Source organism: Corapipo altera, unplaced genomic scaffold (assembly GCF_003945725.1).
Source record: "Corapipo altera isolate COAL_440 unplaced genomic scaffold, ASM394572v1 1, whole genome shotgun sequence".
NCBI lineage: Eukaryota > Metazoa > Chordata > Aves > Passeriformes > Pipridae > Corapipo > Corapipo altera.
Window position 1 is genome coordinate 12,552,017 of NW_020884873.1, and position 18,907 is coordinate 12,570,923.

The 18,907-nt window shown below is 40.0% G+C and overlaps 1 protein-coding gene across 1 annotated transcript in view; it reads left to right on the forward strand.

Annotated features, from left to right (window-relative positions):
* CHST11 (carbohydrate sulfotransferase 11) overlaps window positions 1-18,907 on the forward strand; it is a 161,000-nt gene that overhangs the window by 66,731 nt on the left and 75,362 nt on the right. The window contains exon 3 of the mRNA XM_027668787.1: window positions 3,342-3,427. Coding sequence (XP_027524588.1) covers window positions 3,342-3,427 — 86 coding nt within the window. The remainder of the gene's footprint in view (window positions 1-3,341; window positions 3,428-18,907) is intronic.

The window sequence follows — 18,907 nt, forward strand, 5'->3', positions numbered from 1 at the left end:
TTATAAGCAAGGAAATTTATCTTTCTCTTTTGAGAAATTGAAATTTGGTGTCTAGATAACATCCTCTCCAAACTTCCTATTAGATTAATAACTAGTGATTCCACAGATTTTAGCAAGATGGCCCACGATTGCGTTTTGGAGAAATTCCTAGGGATGGAAGAACAGTCATGTTCTTACAGCTCTTGTATTTCAGTAACAAACTAGCAGTTCATCCAGTTACTCACTGGCTAAGTTCAGGGGATTCACGTTTTTACTGCACTTACAGTAGTAGTAGTAGTCTTGAATCATTAAAGGCATCTAATGCTGCTAATCTGAAAGTCTTTTCCAACCTCAAGAATTCTAAGATTCTTTGTCAGCTGCTTCACACTATTAGTGTGCATGAATGTGATCTTTTGATCAGTTCTTGGAGCCGTGCATATGCAATACTTATCATTAGATTATAATTAACTGTAATTATGTATGCAGATCAGCCCAAACCGTAAAATGTAGATTTAGATATTTACTATGCTAATAAGAAGATTTGATGAGGATAAAGGGCTTGATTTTTTTAATTTTCACTACCACAATAGTGTGACGGATTCTTAGCGAAAGTGTTGTTAAAATTAGTATAGCTGAAGTTACCATCCATGTTAGTTTTCTTACTGCAGATTGCTATGGATGAAATTCAGGCCCAAAATGTTGTGTCATTTGCATGACAAAGCACTGCCTCAGAGAAGCTAAGATGGTAGAAAACAGGTTGCAGGAGCTCTGACAGGTGAGTTTGTCCTCAGACATGCCAGCAAGGCTGAACTATATGAAAACATTCCATACAGTTATTCACCTAAGGACGATTCTACAAACAGTGCAAGTGGGATTTTTGCTGGGGAAAGGGGATTATGCACCTTTATTTTGATGCTGTTGTTAAATTCCAGGCACAAGTATTTTCCAGGTGTGCGCAGAGGTGCTGTGTACAGCTGCATCAAGGCATGATGTTCCTGACAGCAGCAAACAGGGAAACAAGTGCTGTGTTGCTATGCTAACCCTGCAGTCTGCTTCTAAAGGCTTAATGAAAAAAAAACAAACCAATTATGTAATACTGGGTTTGATAAAATAGATTGAATCGCCTCCATGACTAAGGCTCTACACTAACATTTAGCTTTTGCTGGGGGAATAGTTGCTTTTCTTATTGTTGTCTGTTTACATCTGGAAACAAATCTTGCATGTTGTGTAAATAATTTAATCTTTATTGCTGTTACTGCTGCATATAAAGTGTTTCTGTGTTCATACCTGCTGGCTAAGTGAACCAGGAAGGGATACATTTACGCACATTACTGTTTACTATATTTAATGGAAAGGAAAAGTGAAATAATAAATTAAAGAATGCCACACTAGAATTATTATTCTTCTTCATTTTGAAACAAAGCATCAGTGTTGCAGGATCTTAGTTAATCACAGTCTGGATACATTGAAATGTTCCCCTTTCTCTTTCCCCCTACAGTGGTGTTTTAAATGGAAACTGTGTGGTCTGCTGTTGAGTGGAAGACTTCAGTTTGGAAGGATTGCTTTAACGAGGAGGGGGCTACAAAATGATTTTGAAAGCACCTCTGGACACAGTTCCTGGTAGAAGAGTATGGAGGGGGATGACAGACAGGGATGAGATGGACAGGAGCTCTGTAGTTAGAATGACTGCTGGATGTCTCACATCCTCACTTCAGTGTTTTCTTCCTAGAACCACTTCCAGGCTTTGGAAGCTGACATTAGTCTTGTGAAATATTTTTAAAGTTTTAACTTTTTAAAACAGATTCTAAGTTATCTTTTAAAAGCGCACATTATCACAAAAATGGAGGAATTGCAATACTTGTCTGCAATGCTCAGAATTTAATCAGGTGTTTAAATGTGTCAATTAAAATTATAGCCTCTAGTAACATTACTGTCCTAATTGTGAAGATAATAAATACATTTAGCCTATTTGTTTACTAAGTATGTATGTCCAACTCCTACCACAGGACCCGTGGAATCTGTCTGCTTAGGGAAAAAGCAACCCAGCATGTTTTTAGATAATTACCTTCTTTTGAAAAATAGATATGAAGTGAGTGAAGGAATCAATTATGTTTCCAGATTGGACTGTATGCAGTTTTCTGTGGTTTATACTACTTGATATATCAATTATGATTACATATTAGCCCTCAGTATTAAAACATGACTGGGTTGTATTCTCTGACTTGACTTGAAGCCCACTACATCATGACTGCGAGTGGTGCAGCTCATTCCTCTGAGACACTTCAATAGTTTCTGTTTACAAAACATGGCAAGAGGTGGTAAAAGCATGCGTGACTCTGCTTAACATGATGCTCCCAGCAGGAACACCTCTTTTTTCCCTTTTTTTTTTTTTTTTTTGTTATGTCGTAATTAAACCTTGATGAGACAAACCTCCCCTCGGTGCAATGCCTGGTGTCTGACAGCTTGATGCTCCTTCTGTAGTTGTCAGGGCAAACTGGGTGCTGAAGTGTTAGCAGAGCATCATGTGGGCCACAAGAGGTTAGAAGCACAGGCATGCTCTTGTTTTCCTCCTGCGTGTAGGAGGTGGTTGGAGCCAAATGGCTTCCTATGCAGAGTTTTATGGCCGCAGAGGCCTAACTTGAAGCTGATGATCTCTGTGCCTGCTGGGGCTCAGATCAACATCTCTCCTGAAAAATGTTTTTTCATCCGAAATGCTCCTTGATCAGACCTTTGTCAAAGCCTTTGGTTTGAAAACCTGCTGGTCTCCAGCGAGGATAACAGAGCGTATCTTGGCTCGCAGATCAGTCAAATTTCCAGTTGAAATATAGAGTAAAATAGTTTGGGGCAAGGAGTGCAGCAATGATTGGCTGTATGTGTGTTTTGCACTGATGAGTATCTGTTCTAGGAGAAACTGAAGAATTAGGCCAGAAGCTTTAAAATCAATGTCTTATTATTAGATTCCTGTGTACAACTGTACTGAGGCTGAGAGAGGCTCAAACGGTGCCTCTCAGAGATGCTGATTATAGGAATCCATCTGACTCCTCCTTGATGGTCAGAGAAGCAGGTACCTAGCACTGCTGAAAACTGTTGTTTTGGTCCCTATGCTTGAATTTTTGTGGACCTAAGATGGGAGTTGTTGCATAACAGCTTTTATAAGAGAGCTTTTATATTTACTAACGTCCACAATAGATAAAGAATTTAGCTCTTGGACAATTTCTAGGGAAAGTAAAATTAGGAGTTAAGGGACAACACTGTCTGGAATCCCATGATCTGTCAGAAAATCTTTTCTTGCTGTAGGTATTGCAATTGATTACTGCTAACCAGTGTTGCTAACCTGTATTAATTTCAATTTCCCCTTGCAGTAATGCGAAGAAATCCATTTGGAATGGACATTTGCTGTCGGAAAGGATCCAGAAGCCCACTCCAGGAACTATATAATCCAACCCAGGTGAGTGTCTCATGGCTATGATCAAGCTTCTCAGCCCAGCATACAAATACAGTCTCTTCTGAAGATATTTTGGTCTGCTTTTTTCTCATTTACATGCAATAGCTGCTTTCAATATGGAGAGCTGATCCTGGGAACTGCAGAGATGAGCCATAAAATTATACAATTTGAGCTAAGGACCTGATTTTTAAAAGTTTTTAGTTGTCTAATGATGTGGATTCCTCCAAAGTTTTTTCTCAGGTACCCAAAAGCCTAAAAAAATTTAGCTAGAAGCTGAGGTGTCATATTGACACAGAGTGGCAGGGTGGAGTGAACATGTCATGATCTACATGAAACAAGGAGTATGGTGAGACTATAGATTGCATAATAATATGTGAATATCATTTAAATGACTTTCAGGTAGCCAACTGCCTTTCCTGTTGTAGTTCATTGTTTGTATGGAGTCTAGACAAACACTGTAGCTCATGCTCTTCCTTACACTGTGCTATTCAACACCTGACTGTCTTGATGGGAGCTTAGAATGACCTCAGTTATTGCTCATCTTGTGACAAGCATAGGAAAGCTACCTGAAATTTGTGCTCCTGTTTGCTCCTCTAGATCAATTTATTCCCTACATGTGGGCTGAATTGGCACATTCAGGAGCAGCATTTCCTGTTGGCAGCCAAGAGGAAGTGCTGCCATTGAGAGAAAATGCCAGCTGAGTATTAAACATATTTATTAAAGTTTAACAACCGCCTATTATATATTTATCCATCAATGAATACATTGAGTTTTACTAAATTGGCTATTAAGGCAAGTGACTATCCTAGTAAATCTAACTTGTTATATTTAACAAGGCAGTAAATGTTTTAAATACTATTTGATTATGAAGAGACTCACTATATAGTGTGAAAAATGAAGTCTAAGGGATTTAGAGTATTTACATAAAGAATTGACAGCAATCCAAAGATATGTGATATCGGTTATGTAGCACAGTAAAGCTCCATTTGCTCATTAGTGTTGTTTTTATGAACACAGGCTGACTTTCTGATTCAATTCAAATTCTGTGCATGACTGAGAACATAAGTTTGTCATACTAATATACTGGCCTTTACTGACCATTATGGGAGTTAGCATTGCATAAATGGAAAGTGCATGTAAAAGCGCTGAAGAAGAACAATCTAGTGCTACAGAAGAAAATTATCAGCATTTGCAGGTCAAATTTAAAGAGTCTTTGCAGATGCTCAAAAAGAGTGGGAAGGGGAAAAGAGACTGTCTAAGTAATTAGTCTCTCTGGGGTCTGCTGTGTGTCAGTCAAAACCTCCTTGCCCTTTAACATCATTAAAGGCCAAACCATAAGAGAGAAACATCCCATCCACTGAAGGGCCTTAATCCCAGAGCCCTTGGACAACTGAAAAGATTTCTTGAGCTTCCTGAAGCAGGAAACACAGCTGGCAGCTCCTTCACTGGTTCTCCTTCCTTTCTATGTGCACTGACGAAGTAAACCATTAATATCCCTTTCCAGGCTTGCCTGCAAACCAGCCAGAAAGTTGATGTTCAAGGGAGCACAGCAGTTCTTGTAGCTGATGTGGAACTAAGGAGATGACTTTTTTTATGCAGAAGTGTGTCCATCATCTGCTGGCATCTATTTTTATCAAGCTTTTAATTTTTGTTTCTTTCTCTGTTCTTAATTTTTAGGGTGGTCTGTATTCTGGCAGTAGGGTGCTTGTTCCTCAAGAATTCACCAAGATTTGTAAGAGTGGGGGGATGGAAATCAGATCTCTGATCTTTCCTTGCTGAAACAGTCGCAATCAGCCATTTGTAAAGTCAGCTCAGAAGTCAATATGTAATAAATATGCAAGATGGCAGGGCCAGGTTGGGACTTTGAGCAACCTGGTCTAGTGGAGGGTGTCCTTGCTCATGGCATTTGGAACTAGATGATCTTTAAAGTCCCTTCCAGCCCAAATCATTCTTTGATTCTATGAAGACATTTTTGGCCAAAATCTCTCTCTTAGTGATCTAGACAGTGAAAACACCAGTTAGATATTTAACCTTTGACTATCAGAACCTGTTGGACTCCTGGTGTTGTGAATCTGTGTTTCTCTCCTGGGTGCTGATGGCTGTGTGCCATCACAGAAACTCCCTGGCACTCAGTTTTGCTCCCTCAGAACAACAGCAGAGCAGATCGAGCAGATATTTGTAGTTCTCTCTATAGTGCAAAGTAATATGTGAAATTCAAACACCAGACATAGGCCACTGAAAGATGCCCTGAAGATATGTTTTGTATTACTAGAAGCTAGGTGTAGCTGTGATTTTTTAAGGGTAGGAAACTTTAAAAGTGAGATGATATTAAGGGCTCATACTGCCCAGCTTACGGTGTGCTCTGGGCTGTTCCCTGTCCAGGGAGATGAGAGTTTGGCCATCAATTGAAATAGGTGTCAGGTAGGGTCAATACTCCCTGAGATTTAAAATGCTGTAGTTTAACATGAATAAAGTTTTTCTACTGTGTGTTTAACATCAAGTTGCATTGGCTTATAATACCAGATGGAGACAGGTTGATTTATACCAGCTGAGAATTTGACTGTGAATATTTACTGTGTTGATATATAACAGCCTCTCTGATCCTGGCCTGTTTTGTTTCCTTCTATGGAGTTGTTTGTTTGCAGATGCCATCATTTGTCTCTTAAATTTCTTTTTGACCTGCTGAATGATTGTATGAAGGAAAGAGAAAGGAAGAAGGAAGAGAAGATAAGGAAAAGCAAAAAAACCAAAACCAAACCAACCAACCAACCAAAAAACCCCCAAAACCAAAACAACAACAAACCAAACAAAAAAACCCAGGAAGATTTGGCTTAAGGAAATTCACATGTAGCAGTGATCTAAAGGTGACTGAAAGGCTGGTCTGGTGGCTTGTAGGAGCTGAATGTTAGAATTGCAGTCAGATTTTCAGAGGACTCATCATAATTGTTCATATGTTTGACGGAGTAAGAGAGGACAAACAGGTGGCGATAGCACTTGAATTACGGCTCAAGAAAGTGTCCATGACAAAGCCCATGAGGTATTTTTGTCTGAGTTGGGTGTCTGGCCTTGTGATTATTGCAAAAGTAGGAACAACAGGTTTGCTCTTTTGCTTGTTGTAAAGGAGTGGAATGGGGGAAGTGCATTTGCTGTGGACAAAAGATTTCTTCTCTAGGGCTTTCACTGCAGGGTTTTTCATGAGCACTAATGTACTGTGAGGGAAAGACAAGTCAATATAACCGAACTGGATTTACACTGAGTAAGTGGTTTTCCAGGCTGGGGTCTCCACATACATGGCAGGCAGTGTGCAGCATGTGAGACATTATCTTTCTTTTTCCTTTAATTTTCAGGTGGAGGTTTAGTAATAAGCTTCAGAGGTGAAGCCAGTGGCAAATTTTGAGGGCCAAAATGGAGCATTTATTGAACGAGTTTATAAAAAAGCCACATAGTTATAAACAGAAGGAGAAAGAGTATTCAAACACACAACAAGTAGCAAAGGAGAGAATCTAGATGTAACTGAATACAGATGAAGAGCCCTGCAGGAATGTGACATAAGCTTGCATTTTGTGTTGGGTGGATTTGGTGGGATTTTTTGTATATGAAACCCCAGGCATTTAAGAATGTGGGTAAAAAAATACTTGCAAGACATATTCTTAGAAGACAACATACACAACTGTGTCTTGTAATTTGCATGGCTGTGTACAGCCCCACTGCTCCAAAAATAACTGATAATTGTGGATCAGCCCATGAGCTGGAGTCACCAGAAGTTCAGAATTGGGTAACATTATGCACACTTTAGTGGTTAACATTGATCTATTTGCTGCAATGAATGTGCTACTGAATTACAAGAAGTTGCAAACCAAAATAGATTAAAAGTTAAAGGAATGGGAAATAATTGCATCTTTGAGGTTAGATTTTGTCTTACAGTTGTCAAGATTAACATTTAATTCTCATTAAATACAAGCAGCATAATTGTTTGGTCTAACAGTTTAGGCTTCTGAGAGGAACACAGAAGAGATACAGTCCTGTATCCATCAGGATCCAAATTCAGGGATGAGTTTGCTTCAGTTTCTAATTTGACATTGCCTAACATTAATTCATGAATTCAAGTGACTATTTTCCTAACGGTCATGCTATTTACCATTTTTTACTTGCCTTTTTAAACACATTTCTCTTTGTTGAGAAGAGGTATTTCTAGGTGTCTGCTTTTGGTGTAGCTGGAGCCAGAATGTCTAGTGATTTACTAACACTGGTGAGTTAGAGCTGTGGACCTTGTGTTGCCTATGTATTATGACATTATATTGGACTGGTTTCGAGTAGTCATTCCAAAATGACCCACTTCTTTTATTACTTCTGCTTTTTCTTTTTCTCTCCTTCTTCCCACCAAGTAAAAGGAAGGAAGTGAACTGTTGCCTTGCAGGTAGTGTTTATACATCCTCAGTCACCTCAGGCCACAAATGCTGCTCTTGGGGAGCTGCCCTGTGATTATCTGTGGCTTAGGTTGCCTGAATGGCATCAGCAAACATCAACCTAGTTCAGCCCTCATCACTCAACTTTCACCTGGGTCAGTAGTTTCCTATCTTCCTTTGATTTCCACTCGCTGGAGTGACTCTGTGGGCAGCTCTACTGGTTCCTGGACAGAGGTTTGTGGTGGGTTTTGTGGTCTCAGCTCTGTGTACACATCATCCACAGCACATTGGATCAAAGGTTCCGATGCTTAAGACCTGGTATTTCTATCCTTGGTGAACCTGAGGTGCTGAGCTTTGTGCAGTTTGTTTCAGTGTGCTTTGGCTTCTCATTCTCAGAAACACAAGAACCAAAGGTCATTGAGTAGAATTTAAGCTCCAGTTCACCTATGTTTGTCTTCAGCAGCAGGTGACCAGACTACAGGAACTCATGATACTCTTCCAGCACACAGGAACCTGTGGGTCATGAGCTTCCTGAGCCATACTATCAGCTACATCATGCAAAAAGAAGCAATGACTGCATCAGTCAAAAAGGGGGGGGAAAAGTAGATTTCCAAGGTTACTTGCCAATTTCAGTAAGACAAGATTATACTGGCACTGTACACCAGTGCTATAAATTAATTTTTCTCTGGTTTTCACATATATACATTCTGGGTTCCAAAGTTCCTCCTTGGGACAGCCATATAGCTATTCTGTGAAACGAACTTTAGAGTACGAGATGATAGTGCAGTTTATCTAAAGAACAGCATATTAGAATTTATTGATACTTTCCAACTGAGATGAATAGTTATGAATATGTATGTGTCCTTCTCGAGGGCAAGAAGTGGCCCAAAAGTTTTACAAGTACTGAAAACATACTGTGTGATTGATGCTGGTCTTTGTAGGCAAACCTGTCCGGATAATAACAACATGGTAAGTGTGGCTCATAATCACAGTATTTGATTGATTAGAGATTGAAAACTCCTTAATGAAAAAAAAGCAGAATGGAGATGTAAGGAGAACAGTCAATGTGCAATGCCAAACTTTGTGTACCTACTTGTGTTGCTAAACAACAACTTTATATGTAATTAGCCTCACTTGCTGCAGCAAAATGCCTGCTGATGAAAGAGGAGCTAATTGATTTACTCCATGGATGACTTCTTATGCAAAACATTACTTACTGTCGTGCTTGGAAGTCATAAAACAGCAGCTGGCCTGGGGTGAATTATTACATTAACCTTAGCAGAAAAATTGCACTAGTGAGAATGCTTTGTTATTAATTACTGATTACGAATGATAAGAGCTGGTTTTAGATGCTGAGGAAATGGGTTGGGGAGGGGAGGGTTTCAGATACTGGTGTGCTTCATAGATCATTAGTTGTGATATGATGGATACCTTTGTAAGTCTAGAGGAATTAATCAGACAAGCATGCACAGTAACTACCAGCACTCAAAGGCCAGAATTATCCCCAGGACATGTTCATTCAAGTTACTGCAGTGCATTGGGATGAATTTTTGGGCACCTGTGTTTAATAAAAGACTTGTTACCTGCATGAAATGAAAAAAATACAGTCTTACTCAGAGTACCTCAGATTTCCCAGAGAGAAAAAGAAGCAGCAGACACACATCTTTTTGATTTCTCTAGTCCTTGACTTATATTTTATCATTTTGAGAGCATATGAGTTTTAATATAAAAGATTTCTGAAGCATAAAAGTATGAGAGGAAAGATTTAATAATACAAGAGACATGGTCAACAACAAAAGGTTTGTATGTGTTGGAGGTGAAAGAGGATAAAGATATCCAGTTTTCAAAACTAGATATCTGTATGCAAAGTATGGGCTCCCTGTTAGACAAACACTTGGGCAGCTGGGTGGAGAGAAAATCTGGACTCCAGTACTCAGGCCTGGTGCTGTTCAGTGGCTTTTTGTTTTTAATTGTCTCCAAATCAGACCTCTGGAGACCCGAACCATGTTGGTTCAGTCAAATACTTGCTCCAAACTCGGTAACGTTCAAATGGAGCACCTCCCTCGCCTCTTTCTCTACATGAAGTTCCTCATTTTTCCTCCCCATTTTCAAGTTATATACCAGAAAAGCTGGATAATCATACTTCAAAATGCAGCATATGGCAGTTTGGAGGATTAGGAAGCAAAGGCCAGTGGAAGAATATTGGTGTTTGCAAATAGGTGTAATGAGCATGGATTTCCACCCCCAGCCCCTGCAGAGCAGAATGTGTCCTTTCTGTCTGTGCTCCCAGCATCAGCAGTCATCCATGTACTCCAGCATCACTGACTAAGTTGCTGTATCCCAGTATTTTCAAACCTCAGACACTGTAAGTAGTTTTGGGGAAGCTCTTTTCATTGTGTGAAGGAAAGCAGCTGTGTCAGTTCAAACATCTGCCTTCTTTTTCCTATATTCTTTTTTTTTAATCAAAGAGGTTTCTTAACTGCAGCAGAGTTGTAGCCCACTTGTGACAGGGCCAGATGATCTCTTTAAATGCTGAGAGCCCAGCTGTAACCTCTCCCTCCCTGAGGGATTGTAATGTATCCCAATAGCTGTAACTGTGAAAATTAGAGAATACAGACATACAATCTATCTACTGGTACTTGTAATTCTTATTTACTGTCTGACTTTAATTTTAAGGAGGGGCAGAAGAAGTTGTTAAATTTGCAATTAGTTTCAAGAGATTAGATACTTCAGGTCCCATTTTACAGCCCTAACTGTATATGATGCAGCACCTCAAGTCTACAAAATGGCCTGTAATATCCACTGATGCTGTATGTAATGTCAGTATGTATTATTAAGTCACTTTTTAGCTTTGTACAATATAAATTAACCTCAATAATGTAATGAACTGCACCTTACTAAAGCTTTCTTCAGTAAAACTGCAATAATCTTCTTATCCCTTTTATGCAGAGAGATCCGGGAATGTTTCTCTGTGAATGCACAGATATAGTGAGATTAAAATACTTCCCCTTAAAAGAAGTTTCTACAGAAGCCAATGTGCCTTTTGGGACTCCTGTACTAAGGAAATCATGGTACTATGAGGAGATGGGCTGTAGAATTTTTGTACAAGAGTGTAAATCATTAAATCAAGCACAGATTATTTAAGGATGCTTTCTAAGTAAGTTTTCTTTTTGCTAAAGTTTGTAGGTGGGTCAAACTGGGTGCTGCAGTCTAATCCATACTGCTTGCTTAGCATGCTGGAAAGACAGGCTTTACCTCCAATGGGGCTGCTCCGCCTGGCTATGGACAGGGCTGAGCAGAGGTCAACTGGAAAATAGGCAGTTTGGGGATGGCTGAAAGCAGTTGTGAATTCAGGCTGAGTTATTCCAGTTGTAGTAGCTGGGAAACACTTGGGTTAACTTGAGGTTAATCCGACAAGCGTGTGTGTGGGTAATGATGAACTTGAGATGATTCAACTGTGCATCCCAGACTGGGCAGTGGGATGCTCAGATCATGTACACAGGTGATACAGTGTCTTCAGTCTCTCCTGTTCATGCTGTCATGCATTCTGAAACTAAACAGAAGAAATTAGCAGGATTTCAGGTTGACAGGCTCTTTATTAAGCCTCTTGTCATGATGATCTGAGGCTATAATAGAGTAAGAACCATGGTTGTTTTAAGACCTTGTGTGCTCATCTGTTGATCTAGTAAAACAATGAGAAAATTCTGCCTTGCCTTGTCTGTTTTTTTTGGTAACATCAAAACCTTGTGATGGCAGTAATTAATAGTTCACTCAATCTGAATTGCGAACTACAAGGGCCCAAACTGTTCCTGCTGGTGGTCAGGGTGCTCTCCCAGAACCGGAGAACCGGGAGCTGAATCCCTACGAATGGAGGATGGTTGCCTCATGCATGGGAAACACCCTAACTGCTGGTTGTTGCAGTTGTCCTTACATTTATTTAATTATCAGACTGAAAGATTGGTTGTTTCAGTAATTATCACCTGGGCCAGCCACACTTGAAACTGCTTTTATTCACTAGTTTTCAGACCTTACTTCTTACTCATATGGAAGAGGTGTGGAAAGAAAAGGAAAAAAAAAATTTACAAGGGAATACCTATACAGCATTTGAACACAGCAAAACTAGTGTTTATATTGTGTATGCCTTTTTTCACTCTGTAAACAACATAGTACCTGTCACACTGGAGCCACTCAAGTTGATCTTCTTTGATCTGTCAGCCTGTTGCAGTCGTATATTCTGGTTTGTGGATGGAGTCTTGTGTTTGAACCATCCCTACATTCATGAGGCAATGGCAAAATGAGGAGGGTGGAAGGAAAACAAAGTTTTATTTCCTTCACAGTGATGCTTTTGTGTAGTTGCGTTGGAGGGGGAGACTGGCTTTGTATTCTAGGTTTTCCAGCATGCTGTCAGTGTAGATGTTTCTGTTTATTCATAACCTTGGGAGAAAAGTGAAACTTGGTCTATTGAAAATTGATGGCAAAACTCGTAAGGTCTAAAGAGGCCAAACTTCAAGTTAAAAAATCTGATCCAGATGACCAGAAGGGAGCTATATTTGTGACTGGTTTTTTATGTTTTCTCACCATTCACACACTCTATTGCATTATAAAATGCTGAAGAGTGTAAGTCTGATGCTGAAAAGATTTCCCTTTTTTTTTTTTCCTCCTGGTAGTGACATAATAAATATAGCCAAACTAAAAAGACTTGGCAAATTTACAGTGCACTGAAATTGATGTGTATTTCTGGTGGCTGGAAATCCAGGAAGGAGTGTTCCTTTCTTTTCAGTCTTAAATCACATCTGAACAGTATTCTTACTGTGGTCCATCATGGAGCTAAAAGCAAAACATTGCACCCCAAGTTTCAGAGGAACAGTAAAAAATCACAACATTCCTGCAGTCAGCTTGCCTGGCTGCACAGCAAATTAGCAACCTTTGTAGCTATCAAATTGCTGCCCTAATATAAATCTTTTGTCCCTGTAAACGTGGGCTGTGTCTTAGATAATTTCAGGCAAGCATCTGGGGATTAGTAAGAGGAAGTGAATATTAATTCAATTAGAGGACAGAAGATGAACATACAAGCTGGTGCGGGGGATTGACATCAGAAGCCGAAGTAACAAAGACATCTCTATACCTGGGAGAGGACAGTTTCATCTGTTCAAGTCAGACTTGGCTTTTGCCTTGCATACATTTTACTTATGAAATAGTAGTTGAAGGAGTTGTATTTACATAGCAATATAGTTAATGTTGTATTTTTGAACTAAGCCTTGATGTCAATAGATGGATGGAAAATCTGGATAGCAGATGCATAGTGGTAGCTTTCAGTTCATTTTGATGCATTAAATATTCCTAATAAGCTCAGCTGAAGGAGATAATAAATGTTTAGTTGAACCAGTAAGAAAAAACTGAAATCACTGGTACTTCTCCAGAAGTGTAACGTCTTACTTAATGTAAACTGAATGAAGGTTCCTGTGGTTAAGGTGAGACATACAATATTAGGCACTTCCACAAATGCTGTTTTCCTTCTGTAAAAGATTGTTGTGCCAGTGACATCACTCTATAAAGTAATAGCCAAAAATCACTATTCTGAGCACAGGAGAAGCTTTTCCTTTTTTTTTCCTATAGCTTTGAACCTACAAAAGCATGTGTAGGCACTTTCTTGCCCTTAAATGCCATATATTTACAGCCTGCAAACGAATCCTTCCGTGCTGCACTTCCCAGGCATGAGCACACTTTCACTGTGGAGGTAAATCCTGTATCTGTAGGCTTCTCTCACCCCCACTATGCACACTCCCATTTGTGCATGATTCTCTGCTAATCTGAATCTTCAGCAGAAGAACGTGGGCACTCTGCTCAGCTCCCTGCCTGATGCACAGTTGTGAGTCTGCAGAGATGCTTTTGCCTCTGTTTCTTTGCAGTTTATAGCCCAGGTAGAGCTTGGACTCTGGCAAGAACTCGGGGACTCTGGGCTAATGCTAAAAACTAATGCAATGTGCATATACAAATGTGTGGTTGTATATGTTTGGTAAGAAATTTTACACCATGGACAGCTTTTCATTAACAATGTGATGGTGGAGCATGATGCACACAGCTGAGTCAGTCCAGCTCCCAAACAGCCTCATGGGGCTCAGTTACACTACACACAGGGTATCTCACTGTAGCAACCCCCTGCTGCTTTCTCTGCAGCTGTTTATTTCTTCTTTACTTCATGTAAACTTGGGTTAATAAACTGTTGCTGAATTTGCAGCTGTGTGCAGGGGGGATAGGGCTGTCTCCTTGCCAGGACCTACTTCTCTGTTCTTTCCACTCCTCCCCCCCATTTCCTCCAGCCCTGAATTCTCCTTCTCAGCCTCAGTCCTTCTCAGACTTCAGCTCTTCTCAGTCTCCCTCTCCCATTCCTACCTTTTATCTTACAAAAACAAGTATATTTTTACATGAGTTACTGTGGAGGTTTACGGTCCTGGCTTTATTGGAAAGTGGTGGAGCTAGACAGTGAAAGAACAAGTAGGAGACAGACTTCTCGCTCTGAAAATTACACTCTCATTTATTCATTTATTTTTAGGCAACTAGTGCAAAACCAAACCAGGTAAAAGAAAAAAAAATCTGTTTGCAGGTAAAGCAAGTGTGCCAAGAAAGTAGTGGCAGGCCAGGTCTTGTGTTTATTAAAAATGGAGGGAGCTAGAAAACAGGCAGCACAAGACCTGCAGTTTCACCTCCAACAACCTCTGAAGAAGTCATGGGTTAATGTAAATTAACCCATGAGATGTAAATGCATTGAAAAACTTTGCTTTTGAAAGGGACATAACAGATTGCTCCCTGCATCCTGCTTATGTTCCCTGAATCACAAAGCCACTGATATGTCACAGGAAGATTGGTTGAGTCTTCAAGCATCACCTTCATACCTTGCACAGAGTATCATGTCCTGGTCCTCTTTGAGAGACCCACTTCAGTTTTCACTTGGGCTGTTAAGTGAGTTACTGTATAAAATATTGACACTGAAGGAAGAAAACTGCCTTTTTACCCAAGTGTAAATGATCTTGAAACAAAATACATGGGATAAAAGAATGATTTCTTAGGCAGGCTTAATGAATAATTGATTTCTCCTTCTCATGACATTATCAGTGTAATTAAATCTGTGGCTAAAGAAGTAAGACAGAAGGTATCATCTGCTAAGACACTGAATCTCTTTATCCCACCCTTGGTGAAGTACTCTTGTCTGTTATTAAAGGCTCTCCTGCAGTCGTACCAGCTTCAAGATCTATCTTGTCACTAACATGTCAGTCTTGTGTTTTGTCCAACAGGACAAAAATGTGTATATTCAATTCATTATCTGCATCCAAAAATAGTGTGAATAAGCTTCCTTCCCTGCCAAACCTGCTCCTGTCTTTGGAAGCTGGAATGATTCTTGCTTTGTGCAGATTGGCTTTTTGTAGTGTATGTAGATGTTGGTGTGTGTTTATGATTAATCCTTTACAGAACTCCTGGTGATCACTAACTTGGGTCACTCACCCAGCCCTACCAAATGATTGCTGTTGTGACTCTTTTTGCACTGTTAAAAGTATGTTGAAAAATCCGAGAGGCCTGAGGAATAAGAACAGGAGATAAGAAAGCAGTCTGGATGCCACTGGGCTTGGCCAGTGCATATATCTTTAGAAAACATTCAGGACTGTGGTTTTTTCACATGGGTTCTGCCTTGGAGAAATAGGGCATTGAGGGTAATTTCAGAGACCAAGCAAGGATAAAACTAAAGGGGAGAGCTCAGCCCGCAGCTGCAGGCACTGTAAAGTAAACCACTGATTTAGAAATTAAGGATTACAGATCTATTACAATTATCAGCTACTGTTGCTTTATTTTGAAAATTAATTCTGAGAATCAGTTTCTGACTTAGTCCTCTAAGTAACATCTCCTGGACACTACAGTGATCTCCTGGAATAACTTGCTCCTTTTGTGCATCCTCGCTGTCATGCACATCAACCTTGGATCCCTTAAACAGTGAAATGCTAGAGTGCTTTTCACTGCAAAGCTACAAGTCTACATGGAATAGGAGATCTAAATACTGTACTGTGTGGTAGGGCAGTGTGTAGGTAATGAAATGGTCTGATGTATTTTGAAAGTCAACAGAGATCTTTTTGGTGGCTCTTGCAGATGTCAGAGTAGCCCCTTGTATCACACATAAGAGGAGTCTCATTCAGTGGCTACCGAAGTCAGCAGAAAGACTCCCCCGTTGCTGTCTTTGCCTTGGGGACAGTTCCTTAGCTGCAGGGGCTTAAGAAAACTCTCCACTCACATTGTTAGCAGCTCCGATTGTGTTATAAATACTATATTGAACAACATTGGAGAGCTGCTGTCTGTTCAGTGATACTCAGCCATGCTTACTGTAGTCTGTGTCTGCAAGTGTGGCAACACTAATGCTTTTCTTCAGTCACCATATAAATGATAATACAGTAATCATCATCATGTCAAAGTTGCAGCAGTGTGGCCTGGCAAGGCGTAGTTCTTGCATCCTGCTGTGCTGCAGGATGTTCAGCCAGTGCCCTTGGCTGAGCTAGTTTCCACACTGAGCACACCATACATTTTAATGCTGGTTTTGCCATTAGTATTTTTGTCATCAGATTGTTATGTCCCTGATTCCACACTTGCAATGCCTGTAGCAGTTATGCATGTTTATCTATTTCTCAGGGGCAGATTGGTGGTATAATTGTTGTCTGTATAGTGTTTTGATCATAAAAGATGACAAGTTTAATTACTGGTTACAAGTTAAATTGTGCATCTACCAAAACTACACAGCTACCATGTGATGTATGTCTTAAATTCCTCACTCACTTGAAGGCAAGCCAAGTATTTGCTCCTGTCTATAATTATCTAAAGCAAAATGTACCCGTTTGATTTTTCTGACATACAACTTTGTCACTGCAGCATCCACCCATATATACTGAGTTGGAAGTGTTCATCTAAATGACTTCAAGGAGAACCAGTGTTGGTGTGGAGGCCTTTATAGACCAAGGGCAAACTGCTTTCTCATGCAGAAGCATGAACATGCATGTGTGCATGCCCCAGCTGCTGCTGAAATCTATGAATTAGAGATGTGCTCAGTTCTCCCAACAGATTTTGTACCAGTCTTGAAAAGGGATGGGTTTGTATGCCCAGTGCTTCATTATGCATACAAAATACATATTAGTAAACCTGAATTTTGATTCCACAAGATGTACTTGCACGACTGATTATGAAGGGCTTTTCTGTACTCCAGCTGCCGAGCTTTGAGCTGAAACAAGTATTTCTCAATGGGAAGAGTAATTGTTTCAACTCAGAATTAAGCGGCTAATCATTAGGAATTCAATTGGCATGAAATGCACAACATTAATCATGATGCACTAATGTGCCATCGATGTGTATGTAGGGTGTGTGCTCCACTGAAATTCACTAATTAATATATCTGGGTTTTATTGGAAAGGTTTAATGTGGGCTCTGTTGTTAAGCAGGATATGGGAGTGTCAGACCTGGAGGGGTTTTAAAGAGACAGGGCACGCATTAGAGAAGGCTGAAACCCTCAGAGAGGTACCTTTGCTTTTTTCCCTGAAATGTGATGCTAAAATAAACACCAAAGATGTAAAGTACTCTACATGCCCTGAATGTCCCTTATGCCATGACAAGGGAGTCCACCTTGCACCAGGAGTGCAGCTGGAACGTCTCAAGTAGGGGACAGAGGCAGTCATGTTTTTGTGGATCTGGTCCACTGTGGAGGGAGGGACGTTGCCACCTGCCTGGCAGCTTTAACCAGCAACCTCAGGCCCCAAAGACATGGACCAGCTGTGATCTGCATCCCAACAGGCTGCAGTGGACCTCTGCATCTAAGCCCCAGTACTAGAGAGCCAGAGTCCTGCACCTGGGGCTGTTTCTGCACGTTCTTGCTATCGCCCGTGTTATCCTGAAATGGTTTTGATCTCTATTCTTAAGCTATTGAAAATATGATACTGTAACATAACAAATTATGATGAATACTAAAGTGAATAGCATCTGCCCTATTCTAAATAACTTCAAATAAAGTGTTGCTATTTCCCAGTATTATGGAAAATTCCCTTCTTGCTAACCAGCAGTTACTGCATGTCTCTGAAACAAAATTATTCATTGCGTTCATTTACTTTGCAGGCATGTGAACTCCCGTGTTGAGAATTAAAAAAGTCTCCTATGTTTAACGCCTGAGGGCACAAATGTAACCTGTTCAAATATCATTCTTCAATTATCCTTTGAATCATCTGCCTTCCAGCTCTTCCCAGATTCTGCAAAATACCCTTCTGACTACCTATCAAAAAAATAGTACATCTGTTCTTTCAGTTCATTTCCCTAAACTGTAATCAAGCACTGTCTGTGTAATAAAAATGAAAAGAAATGTCTTGCTGGAACAGCATTCTTCACTTTTATTATTGGAAAATGCATTAATGTTCCTTTATCAAATATATCTATTCAACAAATCATTCCATTTCCTTCCATCTTTGGGGTTTTTAAAAAAAAATAAAATGCATAGAGAGCCATTCTTTCCTGATCATAAAGGCCAAGCTTGATTTGTTTCTTACGCTGTAGTTTCATGAAACCTAAAAATAGATTGTGGTAAATAGTCTGTTGACTTCTCTTTTGTTTAAACATAGCTGAAAGATTATAGGTCCTTACTATATCTGGTCTAAGTTGTCATTTATATTAAGGCAATGTAGTTACTGTTAGTGGGAATTATATTTAGGCATAGGCTAAAAGCTTGTGTGTCTTAGGTTGAACTCTATTTCCAGCCTGGTTTCTGCAATTAGAAAAAGGTGTGATTCATTCAGGTTTCTGGTACCTAAGTCTCGGGGACAGGCAGTTAAGAACTTTTGAAAGTGCTTCCTTTTCTGTCTCAATTCAGAGGAAAAGAAACAGAGGGAGCACTTCAACTGCTCAACTTGGGGGCTTTTTTTTTTCTTTTTGTTTGATTTAGAGGCTTTACGAAGTTCCTTGAGTAGGCAAGGGCTGCAGACCAGGTGTCTTAGTCTGCCAGATCCAACCAGTATCATTCTGCATCCATTCCGATCCCTTTCCACTGGCATAAGGGTTACACCAG